Raw genomic sequence first — 14,421 nt, 5'->3', positions numbered from 1 at the left:
AAGCACAGTGGCAACAACAACAAAAAATCCCTAGAAAGGCATTAACATAGGAAGAAACCTAGAGAGGAACCGGGCTCCGAGGGGTGGCCAGTCCTCTTCTGGCTTTGCCAGGTGGAGATTATATGAGTATATGACCATTTAGGCCAGATCGTTGTTAAAGATGTTCAAACGTTCATAGATGACCAGCAGGGTCAAATAATAGGCACAATGGTTGTAGAGTGTGCAACAGGTCAGCACCTCAGGAGTAAATGTGACCCGATTCAGGAAACTAGGCGTATGTCACAAGTCACAACTTCACAGGAGAGCCTTTTGAACGTAAAAATATATTTTTGATCAAAATGCGTTTTTTGTCAGAAATGCCTTCTCGAACATGTGAACTTTCATGTGCCTTAATTTCAAACTTGTACGTCATCTGTAAATACGAATAAAATTGTTAAATTACGAGCCTAGTTGGTTTAGCCACAGAAAAAGCGAGCAAATCTTCCCGCTAGCCATGATTGGCTGAGATAATAAGTGGGCTGGACATGCCGAGAGATGAGTTTGGATTGGTCGGTGTTGCATTTTGTGCCTATAAAATGAGCTGCTCGTAACGCGTAAATAATTGTTTCAACTGCAGTTATTTTTTAAGATATTATGTTAGCCATGGAGAACTGCAAATATGTTGCTACTGCTCTCAATAACATTGCTGCCCTGAATATATCAGGCGCATTCGACAAAGGTCAGTGGGGAAAAGTTGCGATGGACTAATTTCTGGACGATGATCGTGTCATGCAATGCTAACTCTTTCATTTCATAACACGTTTTGAAATCAGTGGAACACAACGGGCCAAACAAGCTGTGCAAACTAAACAGAAACACAGGATATCTTATAAAAGGGGTTGCAGTCTGCCGTGAAGCTTTCATCCATGTACAGTTGAAGTCGGAAGTTGAAATACACCTTAGTCAAATACATTTAAACTCAGTTTCACAATTCCTGACATTTAATCCTAGTAAAAAGTCCCTGTCTTAGGTCAGTTAGGATCACCACTTTATTTTAAGAATGTGAAATGTCAGAATAATAGCTGAGAGAATGATTATTTCAGCTTTGGTTTCTTTCATCACATTCCCTGTGGGTCAGAAGTTTACCTACACTCAATTAGTATTTGGTGGCATCACCTTTAAATTGTTTAACTTGGGTCGAATGTTTCGGGTAGCCTTCCACAAGCTTCCCACAATAAGTTGGGTGATTTTTGTCCCATTCCTCTTGACAGAGCTGGTGTTACTGAGTCAGTTTGTAGGCCTCCTTGCTTGCACACGCTTTTTCAGTTCTGCCCACACATTTTCTATATGATTGAGGTCAAGGCTTTGTGATGGCCACTCAAATACCTTGACTTTGTTGTCCTTAAGCTATTTTGCCACAACTTGGAAGTATACTTGGGGTCATTGTCCATTTGGAAGACCCATTTGCGATCAAGCTTTAACTTCCTGACTGATGTCTTGAGATGTTGCTTCAATATATCCACATAATTTCCCTCATGATGCTATCTATTTTGTGAAGTGCACCAGTCCCTCCTGCAGCAAAGCACCCCCACAACATGATGCTGCCACACCCGTGCAGCACGGTTGGGATGGAGTTCTTTGGCTTGCAAGCCTCCCCCTTTATCCTCCAAACATAACAATGGTCATTATGGCCAAACAGTTCTATTTTAATTTCATCAGACCAGAGGACATTTCTCCAAAAAGTACAATCTTTGTCCCCATGTGCAGTAGCAAACCGTAGTCTGGCTTTTTTATGTCTGAGTGTTGGAGTGTGCCCCTGGCTATCTATCAATAAAAAATAATACAATTGTGCCATCTGGTTTGCTTAATATAAGGAAGTTGAAATGGTTTATATTTGTACTTTTACTTTTTATACTTAAGTACATTGTGCCCCTGGATATCCGTCAATTTTAATTGTATTTTTTAAATACAATTGTGCCGTCTGATTTAATATAAGGAATTTGAAATGATTTATACTTTTACTCAAGTATGACAATTTAGTACTTTTTCCACCACTGAATGTGGCTGGGGGTTATAGCATTTGTTTCAGGTCAGGTAGTGTCACGCCCTGACCTTAGAGATCCTTTTTAGTCTCTATTTTGGTTAGGTCAGGGTGTGACTAGGGTGGGTACTCTAGTTTTTGCATTTCTATGTTGGCCTGGTATGGTTCCCAATCAGAGGCAGCTGTCTATCGTTGTCTCTGATTGGGGATCATATTTAGGCCTTTTTTTAACCTGTTTTTTTGTGGGATCTTATTTCTGTGTAGTTGCCTGTGAGCACTGCTTGAACGTCACGTGTGTTTTTTCTTTATTCGTTTTGTGAGTTTCATTGATTAAACATGTGGAACTCTACGCACGCTGCGCCTTGGTCCATTTATTCAGACGAGCGTGACAGGTAGTCCTGAGGCATTGTTACCCCCGCAAAGTTTCACCCGGACAGGGCCAACCAGGTAGGATATAATCCCACCCACATTGCCAAAGCACAACCCCCACACCACCAAAGGAAGAATAGTATCGCCCACGAAGATCGCAAAACCTGACAGGAAGATCACGTCAGTGACTCAACCCACTCAAGTCGAGTAGTGAAAAAAGCCTGGCATGACGTGATGCACCCTCCTAAGGATGGCATGGGAGAGCGCAAGCAGGCCAGTGACTCAGCCTCCGTAATAGGGTCAGAGGCAGAGAATCCCAGTGGAGAGAGGGAAGCCAGCTATGCAGAGACAGCAAGGGTGGTTCGTCACTCCAGTATCTTGCCGTTCACGTTTGCACCCATGGGCAAACTACACTCAATCATAGGATTTACAGTACTGAAGAGATGAGTCTTCAGTAAAGACTTAAAGGTTGAGACCAAGTTTGCATCTCTCACATGGATCGGCAGACCATTGCATAAAAATGTATCTATACAAAAGAAAGCCCTGCCTCCAACTGTTTACTTAAAAATTCTAGGAACAATAAGGAGGCCTGTGTCTTGTGACCGTAGTGTACGTGTAGGTATGTACGGCAAGACCAAATCGGAGAGATAAGTAAGAGCAAGTCCATGCAATGCTTTGTAGGTTAACAGTAAAACCATGAAATCATCCTTAGACTTAACAGGATGCCAATGTAGAGAGGCTAGCAATGGAGAAGGCAAGATTCTAGCAGCCGTATTTAGCACTAGCTGAAGTTTATTTAGTGACTTATTTAGTGCCTAGCCAGAGAGTAGAGCAATGCAGTTGCTCAGAATTCTCACTTCCTGTTTGGATTTTTTCTCAGGTTTTTGCCTGCCATATGAGTTCTGTTATACTCACAGACATCATTCAAACAGTTTTAGAAACTTCAGAGTGTTTTATATCCAATAGTAATAATAATATGCATATATTAGCATCTGGGACAGAGTAGGAGGCAGTTCACTATGGGCACGCAATTCATCCAAAAGTGAAAATGCTGCCCCCTATCACAAAGAAGTTAAGCTTAGTGCGAATGTTGCCTGTAATCCATGGATTCTGGTTGGGGTATGTACGTACAGTCACTGTGGGGACGACGTCCTCGATGCACTTATTGATAAAGCCAGTGACTGATGTGGTGTACTCCTCAATGCCATCATAAAAATCCCGGAACATGTTCCAGTCTGTTATAGCAAAACAGTTCTGTAGTTTAGCATCTGCTTCATCTGACCACTTTTTACATAGACCGAGTCACTGGTGCTTCCTGCTTTCATTTTTGCTTGTAAGCAGGAATCAGGAGGATAGAGTTGTAGTCGTATTTACTAAATGTAAGGACTGGGTGTCGGAGTGCGAAGTCAAACGCAGGAAACAGAGGGTGCAATAACAAATGTTCCTTTTAATGAACACTGAGAAACTAAAGCCACCCTTCTAATACATTGGGTGCTCACATAAAACTACCCCAGACACGGGGGGAATGAAAGCAGTCCAGTAACCACGTAGACACGTAGTTCAAAACAAACACCACGCTTACCAACTAACAATCCCGCACAAAGAACCAGGCGGGCTGGCTGACTGATAAGCCCAACTAATTACCAACAAATGAAAACAGGTGTAACCAATAAACACATAAGGAGGGGGAGAAAAGGATCAGTGGCAGCTAATAGGCCGGTGACGACGACCGCCGAGCGCCACCCGAACGGGAAGGAGAGCCTGCCTCGGTCGGAGTCGTGACAGTACCCCCCCTCGACCTCGAGGTCGACCCGGAGGACGAGGTGCAGGGCGATCCGGGTGGAGGCGATGGAAATCCCTCAGCATAGACGGATCCAAAATGTCCCCCACCGGTACCCAGCACCTCTCCTCCGGACCGTACCCCTCCCAGTCCACGAGGTACTGCAGGCCCCTCACCCGGCGTCTCGAGTCCAGAATGGCCCGTATCGTGTACGCCGGGGACCCCTCGATGTCCAGAGGGGGAGGAGGGACCTCCGGCACCTCACCGTCCTGCAGGGAACCAGCTACCACCGGCCTGAGGAGAAACACATGAAACGAGCGGTTAATACGATAATAGGAAGGGAGTTGTAATCGATAACACACCTCGTTTATTCTCCTCAGGACTTTGAAGGGCCCTACACACTGCGGACCCAGCTTCCGGCAGGGCAAGCGGAGGGGCAGGTTTCGGGTCGAGAGCCAGACCCTGTCCCCCGGTACAAACACGGGGGCCTCACTGCGGTGGCGGTCAGCACTCCTCCTCTTCTGCCGTCCACTAGCTTGTTGGAGGGATTCCTGGACGGCCCTCCATGTCTCCTTGGAGCACTGCACCCATTCCTCCACCGCAGGAGCCTCGGTCTGGCTCGGATGCCACGGTGCCAGGACCGGCTGGTACCCCAATACACACTGAAAGGGGAACACGTTAGTAGAGGAGTGGCGTAGTGAGTTCTGGGCCATTTCGGCCCAGGGGATGTATCTCGCCCACTCCCCTGGCCGGTCCTGGCAATACGACCGCAGAAACCTACCCACCTCCTGGTTCACTCTCTCCACCTGCCCATTACTCTCGGGGTGATAACCGGAGGTCAGGCTGACCGAGACCCCCAAACGCTCCATGAACGCCCTCCATACTCGGGACGTGAACTGGGGGCCCCGATCAGAAACGATGTCCTCCGGCACCCCGTAGTGCCGGAAGACGTGGGTGAATAATGCCTCCGCAGTCTGCAGGGCTGTAGGGATACCGGGCAACGGGAGGAGACGGCAGGATTTAGAGAACCGATCCACAATCACCAGTACCGTAGTGTTCCCCTGAGACGGGGGAAGATCGGTCAGAAAATCTACGGACAGATGCGACCAAGGGCGTTGTGGAACGGGGAGGGGTTGTAACTTCCCTCTAGGAAGGTGCCTAGGAGCCTTACTCTGGGTGCATACCGAACAGGAGGAAACATAAACCCTAACGTCCCTAGCCAAGGTAGGCCACCAATACCTCCCCCGAAGGCTCCCCACTGTCCTCGTCACCCCAGGGTGACCCGAGGAGGGTAGAACGTGAGCCCACCGAATCAATTTGTCCCGAACACCAAGCGGCACGTACTTCTGACCCACCGGACACTGAGGAGGAGCGGGTTCCGTCTGTAACGCCCGCTCGATGTCCGAGTCCACCTCCCACACCACTGGTGCTATCAGCCTTGAGGCGGGAAGGATGGGAGTAGGTTCGGTGGACCGATCGTCCGTGTCGTAAAACCGGGACAGTGCATCCGCCTTTACGTTCTGGGAGCCTGGTTTATACGATACGTAAATCGGAATCGGGTAAAGAACATGGCCCACCTTGCCTGACGTGGGTTCAGTCTCCTAGCTGCCCGAATATACTCCAGATTCTGGTGGTCGGTCCAGATGAGAAAAGGGTGCTTAGCCCCCTCAAGCCAGTGTCTCCACACCTCGGTCGGAGTCGTGACACTAAATGGAGGGCGAGTGAGAGCTTTGTACGCGTCTCAGTGTGTGGAGTACAGGTGATCTAGAACTTTTTTCCCTCTGGTTGCACATTTAACATGTTGATAGAAATGCAGACACAGGAGTCATACAGTTCAAATCTCAGATGTGTATTACAAAACAGGGGGCAGGCAAAGGGCATGTCCAGGGCAGGCATAGATCAGTAATCCAGGGCAGCATCTATCTGGGACAGAACGGCAGGCAGGCTCAGGGTCAGGGCAGGCAGAATGGTCAGAACCAGGAGGACTATAAAACAGAAACTAGAGATTCTGGAAAACAGGAAAACACGCTGGTAAGATTTGACAAGACAAGACGAACTGGCAACAGACCAACATAAAACTCAGGTATAAGTACACAGGGGATGGGAGACATCTGGTGGGGGGTGGAGACAAGCACAGGACAGGTGAAACAGATCACGGTGTGACAATGTGTCGGCAATCCTTTCTAACACAGCTTTTTTTTTTAAGTGTTGTTCTCCACTTTCTGGAGAACCGTGTTTTAAAATCAGTGGAATGCCCGGTGGAATTAAAGTATGATAGCTAAGGAGATGGAGAAAATTCTGGTGTTTGATTGCAAATATGCAGAGGCAGTCAAAAAGAGATCACACAGAAGGCAGTTGTATAAAACAATCGTCTCCGGATTACATCTTCAAACTAAGGGCAACCATGGCATCCGTGACAGAGGGAAAAGCGTCGCTCCATGTATTTGTATTTATTATGGATCCCCATTAGCTGCTGCCAGAGCAGCAGCTACTCTTCCTGGGGTCCAGCAAAATTAAGGCAGTTTATACAATTTGAAAACATTACAATACATTCACAGATTTCACAACACACTGTGTGCCCTCAGGCCCCTACTCCACCACTACCACATATCTACAGTACTAAATTCGTGTGTGTGTGTGTGTGTGTGTGTGTGTGTGTGTGTGTGTGTGTGTGTGTGTGTGTGTGTGTGTGTGTGTGTGTGTGTGTGTGTGTGTGTGTGTGTGTGTGTGTGTGTGTGTGTGTGTGTGTGTGTGTCTGTGCCAATGTTTGTGTTCCTTCACAGTCCCCACTGTTCCATAAGGTGTTTTTTAAATCTGTTTTTTAAATGTAATTGTACTACTTGTGTCAGTTCCTTGAAGTGGAATGTAGTCATGGTTCCATGTAGTACTGTGTGCCTCCCATAGTCTGTTCTGGACTTGGGGACTGTGAAGAGACCTCGTGTGGCATGTCTTGTGGGGTATGCATGGATGTCCGAGCTGTGTGCCAGTAGTTTAGACAGACAGCTCGGTGCATTCAACATGTCAATACCTCTCATAAATAAAAGTAGTGATGAAGTCAATCTCTCCTCCACTTTCAGCCAGGAGAGATTGACATGCATATTATTAATATTAGCTCTCTGTGTACATCCAAAGGCCAGCCGTGCTGCCCTGTTCTGAGCCAATTGCAATTTTCCTAAGTCCTTTTTAGTGGCACCTGACCACACGACTGAACAGTAGTCAGTGTGCGACAAAACTAGGGCTTGTAGGACCTGCCTTGTTGATAGTGTTGTTAAGAAGGCAGAGCTTCACTTTATTATAGACAGACTTCTCCCCATCTTAGCTACTACTACATCAATATGTTTTGACCATGACAGTTTACAATCTAGTGTTAAGCAGTTTAGTAATTTCAACTTGCTCAATTTCCACATTATTTATTACAAGATTTAGTTGAGGTTTAGGGTTTAGTGAGTGTTTTGTTCCAAATACAATGCTTTGAGTTTTAGAAATATTTAGGGCTAACTTATTCCTTGCCACCCACTCTGAAACGAACTGCAGATCTTTGTTGAGTGTCGCAGTCATTTCAGTCGCTGTAGTAGCTGACGTGTATAGTGTTGAGTCATCCGCGTACATAGAAACTCTGGCTTTACTCAATGTCAATGACATGTCATTAGTAAAAATTGAAAAAAGCAAGGGGCCTAAACAGCTACCCTGGGGATTTCCTGATTCTAACTGGATTATATTTGATAGGCTTCCATTAAAGAACACCCTCTGTGTTCTGTTAGACAAGTAACTTTTTATCCACATTATAGCATGGGGTGTAAAGCCATAACACATACGTTTTGCCAGCAGCAGACTATGATCAATAATGTCAAAAGCTGCACTGAAGTCTAACAAGACAGCCCTTACAATCATTTTATCAACAATTTCTCTCCACCAATCATCAGTCATTTGTGTTAGTGCTGTGCTTGTTGAGTGTCCTTCCCTATAAGCATGCTGAAATTCTGCTAGCATTGTATCTGGTCAAACTATTTTTTCCAGAAGTTTACTAAGGGTTGGTAACAGGCTGATTGGTCAGCTATTTGAGCCAGTAAAGGGGGCTTTACTATTCTTGGGTAGCGGAATGACTTTAGCTTCCCTCCAGGCTTGAGGGCACACGCTCTCTAGTAGGCTTAAATTGAAGATGTGGCAAATAGGAGTGGCAATATCGTCTGCTATAATCCTCAGTAATTATCCATCTAGATTGTCAGACCCCGGTGGCTTGTCATTGGTGATAGACAACAATATTTTTTCACCTCTTCCACATTCACCTTACGGAATTCAAAAGTACAATTCTTGTCTTTCATAATTTGGTCCGATATACTTGGATGTGTAGTGTCAGCGTTTGTTGCTGACATGTCATCCCTAAGTTTGCTTATCTTGCCAATGAAAAAGTAATTAAAGTAGTTTGCAATATCAGTGGGCTTTGTGATGAATGAGCCATCTGATTCAATAAATGAAGGAGCCGAGTTGGCTTTTTTCCAAAAATTTCATTTAAGGTGCCCCAAAGCTTTTTACTATCATTCTTTATATAATTTATCTTTGTTTCATAGTGTAGTTTATTTTTATTTTTATTTAGTTTAGTCACATGATTTCTTAATTTGCAGTACATTTGCCAATCAGTTGGGTTGCCATACTTATTTGCCATACCTTTTGCCTCATCTGTCTCAACCATACAATTTTTCAATTCCTCATCAATCCAAGGGGATTTAACAGTTTTTACAGTAATTTTCTTAATGGGTGCGTGCTTATTAGTAACTGGAATAAGTAGTTTCATAAATGCGTCAAGTGCAGCGTCTGGTTGCTCCTCATTACACACCATAGACCAGCAAATATTCTTTACATCATCAACATATGAATCACTTCAAAACTTCTTGTATGACCTCTTATACACTATATTAGGCCCAACCTTTGGAACTTTGGTTTTCCTAGATATGGCTATTATATTGTGATCACTACATCCTATGGATTTGGATACTGCTTTAAAGCAAATATCTGCAGCATTAGTAAAAATGTGATTAATACGTGTTGGTGATTTAATTCCGGTGCTATTTGTTATTACACTGGTAGTTTGACTGACAAGCTGATCCAGGTTGCAAGCAAGTTTTTTCCTGAGTGGGCAGCTTGATGATAGCCAGTTGATATTTAAATCACCCAGAGAATAACTTCTCTGTTGATATTACGTACATTATCAAGCATTTTACACATATTATCCAGATACTGACTGTTAGCACTTGGTGGTCTATAGCAGCTTCCCACAAGAATGGGCTTTAGGTGAGGCAGATGAACCTGTAGCCATATTACTTCAACAGTAGTTAACATTAGATCGTCTCTAAGCTTTACAGGAATGTGGTTCTGAATATAGACCGCAACACCGCCTCCGTTGGCATTTCTGTATTTTCGGTAGATGTTAGAACCATGTATTGCTACCACTGTATCATCAAAAGTATTATCTAAGTGAGTTTCAGAGATCAGAATATGAATGTAATCTGTTACAAGCAAGTTATTGACTTCATGGATATTGTTTCTTAGACTACATATGTTAATATGGGATATTTTTAGCACTTTTCTGGGTTGCTTGATTGTTTTTAATGCTTTACTGGGAAGCTTTTCAGAAGTAGACTTACTCATGTTATTTACATTGGAGATGATAGTGCAGGGTGAGCTGCATAAAGTGGTCTTCCTACTATTGCACACTGTCTCAGTGCTAACAGTGTAACTCTGGTTTATAGGCTCATGATTACTGCTTACAATAGCTGTAGGATAAACAGATGTATTCAGTGCAATTAGGGGTGCATAAATTAAATTACTTGCATTGTGTCTGCCAATGCCCCTAAGACCATGTGCATTTGATGCACTCATTGTCACAATGGTAGGGATTAACTGAGCTGGCCTTGGATCATTTACCAGTCATTGTTTCAACGCAGCCTTGAAATGCGTGGACAGAATCCAGGAGCCAAGATGATTTGGATGGACTCCGTCATTTCTGTAGAGTATCTTCTGTTTCCAGAAGGTGTCAAAGTTATCAATAAAAGTGACTCCAGCAGAGCTACAGTAGTCTTTTAGCCAGATGTGTAATGCCAGCAGTCTGCTGAATCTTCCACACCCGCGGCCCAAAGATTGAACTGGACCTGAAATTATTGACCGTTTTTTGGAGTCTTTTAATGCTAAAATCAGTTCTTTAAAATCCATTTTCAAATTTCAGAGCTAGCCCTCCTGATGTCGTTTGACCCCACATGGACTAAGACAGTGTCAGCTCCCGGCATCTGTGGTAGAACAGTCGGAAGCAACCTTGTTATGTCCTGTACTCATGCTCCTGGATAGCACAGGGTTTTTGACTTGGGGACCGAGCTGTTTCTCACCATAGTGCTGCCTATGATGACAGCTGGTGATGTTGAATGGGCCGGTCTCTCAGGCAGCATCATGGTCTGGTGAGGCTGGGAGCTCCGAGGATCTGAACCCGATGTAGAAGCCACCGGATAGGGAGACAGAGCCGAGGACGAAGACGCAGGTACCTCCGGATCCGATCTTGATTGGGAAAGATAGTCTAGCTAGCTACATTGGGTAAGGTAGTCTAGCTAGCTACATTTTCAGATATTATACGTTTCTAATTTTGTCAGAAAGTTGTTTTCATTTCAAGTTAAAGCGTACTGTTAGCTAGATAGCTAACGTTAGCTGGCTGGCTCGCTCATTTCTGGGATTGGTTATTATGAATATTCATTTAATGTGAAGTGTGTAGTGTAGGGCTCCTGAGTGGTGCAGCGGTCTAAGGCACTGCATCTCAATGCAAGAGGCATCACTACAGTCCCTGGTTCGAATCCATGCTGTATCACATCCAGCCGTGATTGGGAGTCCCATAGAGTGGCGCACAATTGGCCCAGCGTTGTCCAGGTTTGGCCGGGGTAGGCCGTCATTGTAAGTAAGAATTTGTTCTTAACTGACTTGCCTAGTTAAATCAATTAAAAATAAATAGTTGTGTACTGGTTTCGATGCATATCTACACCAATATTGTTACGTTAAAATCACCATCACGACAAGGAGGCCAAATCATTCATCTTTATAACATGCGAGGAGACCTGAAGGGGTACAGTCTCACACACTGCATCTAACATAAGTATCTTACTTTATGTACATTACTGTATGTGACACATAGAGAGAATCCATACGCTCATACACGTGTCTTCTCTATACTGATCTAAACTCTATACTCTGTGTCTCTGTACGTGTCTCTGTACTCTACCTATTGGCTTTGCGTCATGACCTATATTGTGAGCTATTTAAAGTGTAATAGTGAAGTGAAGAAATATCTCGTACTGTAGCCTGTTACCCACTCCTTTGAAACAGTATAGAGTGCCTGCTCCCTCACTAAGTCCCAACTAAACACAGAGGCTACAATGTATATCTACACACCTGATAAGATACTCTTGGTACATGGGGCCTCTAAAAAAGCACAAAGGTTTCAACCAGAGTGTGAAACAAGGAATAGGGACCAACAATAAACACCAACAGAAATATCAGCAGTATCTACTGTGGCAAAGAAGGGGGTCGAGTGATAAATGGCAGATATGTGAGAGCAGAACTAATAAACGGGCTCTGCCCGATCACTAAAATGGCCACCCCGATCAGAACTACAGATCACAAAATGGCCGACTGCCAAAACTACAAGTCCCAGAAGCAAGGGGAACCCTCAGAAGGTGGAGCCAACACACAGATAAAGGGTCAAGAAAAACCAGGAAGAGGAAGTGAGGGCTGGAAGGATCTGTGAACCATAGAGAAAGAGACAATAGATATTGGCTGGATTGACTGTGTATGAGCTGGACTGTTTTGGACTTACCTGTTGGCGTTTGGACCTGGACCTACTGAGAACCCGATTCATGTACCGAACCCTGCTATCCTTGACCTTGCCTACGACCTGGGTGGACCAGGACGGAGAGACAAACACACAGGTACTGTCCTGTTCGAAAGAACTCTCATTCTGGGGTAATTTGGTGACAGTTTCCCACTTAATTTGTGACAAACGCTCATAACCTTGAAGAGGTTTGCCACACGTGGTGGAGAATGTGGGCATATGGACTAACCATTCCGCTGGTTAGGTTAAACAAAACCCCCCCCCAAAAAAAACACTCCAAAGGGGAGTAAAGTTTTTTTTTTTTTTTGCTTTGTTTGATTTGGAAAGTTTCTCAGGAAAATGAGTATGGAGGGAGTCATACAGGCCTTGTTACAAGCGGCGGCCACCCAACAAGAGGCAACTAGAGCTCAACAAATAGCTCATCAGGATGCAATGCGAATATACCAGGACACGTTACAGGCCCAGCACCGCACCAACCAGCTGCTCAGAGAAGAGCAAGAGAGAAACACCCGGGAGTTAAGAGAAGGCCTAAAGGGGCTAGCGGACCAAATTGGGGCTCAATTACCAGCTGCAAATACCCAGAGGCGGGCCAATAATTTTCTTCAAAAAATGACAGCACAGGATGATGTGGAAGCATATCTCACCACCTTCGAAAGGACTGCAGAGAGGGAGAAGTGGCCGAAAGAAGAATGGGCAGGGCTTCTGGCACCATACCTGGCCGGGGACGCGCAAAAAGCGTATTTCGACCTGGAGTTGAAAGATGCACAGGATTACGATAAACTAAAGGGAGAGATTCTGACTAGACTGGGAGTGACCGATACCGTGAGGGCACACCGCTTCCACCAGTGGTCCTACCGATCTGGACAACCTCCCCGAACACAGATGTTCGACTTGATTCATCTGGCCCGGAAATGGTTGCAACCGGAGACCCGTTCCTCCGCCGAGATTGTCGAGACCATCGTACTCAACCAGTTTCAGCGAGGTCTACCCCAAGAAGTGCGACGATGGGTTGGCCAGAATGAGGTATTTTCCGCCGACCATCTCGTGGACCTGGTTGAACGGTATTGTACGGCAGGAACAGCTGAGCAGGCACAGGAGGAAAGATTCCCATTCCCCAGGCCTGGGCGAACCAGTGGACAGGGTAAGACTGTCCCAACAGCTGGAGGGGGAAGAGAGCAGCGTGGGGCCATGAGGAAAGAATCAGAATCGGGCCGAGACACTAAGGGAAAAAACGGAAACCGGGACCGGGGGTCGAGGGGGTCTCCCCCCCGAATCCCTATTATCTGTTACAATTGTAATCGACCAGGACATATTGCAGCCTACTGCCCGATTAAAGAAGAGCCAATGCAATGTAACCTCGGTGAAAAAGAAGATGATATGTGGTATGCATGTCCTGTTGTAACCACTGTACTTGAAAGATCAAGAAACAAACATGTGCAGGGTGACGATTGAAGGGAAAGAGGTTGAAGCACTGCTGGATTCCGGCAGTATGCTAATCCTGGTCGTTGCAAACCTAGTGCCAACTCATAAACTGGATACAAGTCAGGATATCAGTGTTACATGCATTCATGGTGATACCCGTCTGTACCCCACAGCCTTGGTGAGCATACAAACAGAGGACGGTCTGCTGGATTGTGAGGTCGGCGTGGTCCCAAAGATGCCATATGATGTAATATTGGGTAGATACTTTCCTAACTTTGCGAAGTTAGGCCAAAAGAATGGAATATTTGAGAAGCCAACAACCCTGACCAAGCAGGAAGAAGTATGGGGTCTTCAACCAAAGCCAAGAAAAGAGGTCTCTCAGGGGCCAACCTCACAGGTGCTAGTAGGGGAGGATGAGGATGAAGTAGCAACCCTCGTTGATAACGAACAGCCCGGTACTAGTGGGGCTGGGGTCGATCTGAATCCAGAGGATGACGATCTAGAACCAGCAGACCTGGCAGGGTCCTTGACTAATTTCGGGACGGCCCAAAACCAGGATCCAACCCTGCAGCAAGCCAGAGCAGACGTGCAGGTCGTCGATGGTACTCCCATAAATGATGGGAAGAGGCCTAATAGTTTTCCCCACTTCATTATGAAAAAGGGTTTGGTGTACAGAGTCTCAAAAATAGGGGTTGATGTGGTTGAACAGTTGTTGGTCCCCACCCGGTACCGGAGGACAGTACTGGATCTAGCTCATGGGCACATTCTGGGTGGACACCTTGGTATCGATAAAACCCGAGACCGGATTGTAAGGAGGTTTTACTGGCCAGGAATTCAGGCTGAAGTGGCTCGGCATTGTGGAGAGTGCCCGGAGTGCCAGTTAACAGCTCCCCGACCAGCTGTTAGAAGCCCGTTAGTGCCACTCCCTATAATCGAAACGCCATTTGAGAGGATAGCGATGGATAT

General features: G+C 45.5%; 1 protein-coding gene across 1 annotated transcript in view; it reads right to left on the bottom strand.

Moving 5' to 3' along the window:
- Positions 1 to 3,816: 3,816 nt before the first annotated feature.
- iftap (intraflagellar transport associated protein) overlaps positions 3,817 to 14,421 on the bottom strand; it is a 61,520-nt gene continuing 50,915 nt past the window's right edge. The window contains exon 5 of the mRNA XM_071416558.1: positions 3,817 to 4,463. Coding sequence (XP_071272659.1) covers positions 4,431 to 4,463 — 33 coding nt within the window. The 3' untranslated portion in view covers positions 3,817 to 4,430. The remainder of the gene's footprint in view (positions 4,464 to 14,421) is intronic.

This window comes from Salvelinus alpinus, chromosome 9 (assembly GCF_045679555.1).
Source record: "Salvelinus alpinus chromosome 9, SLU_Salpinus.1, whole genome shotgun sequence".
Classification (NCBI taxonomy): domain Eukaryota; kingdom Metazoa; phylum Chordata; class Actinopteri; order Salmoniformes; family Salmonidae; genus Salvelinus; species Salvelinus alpinus.
The sequence above is the reverse complement of the archived record's forward strand: the minus strand, read 5'-3'. Positions and strand labels throughout refer to the sequence as shown.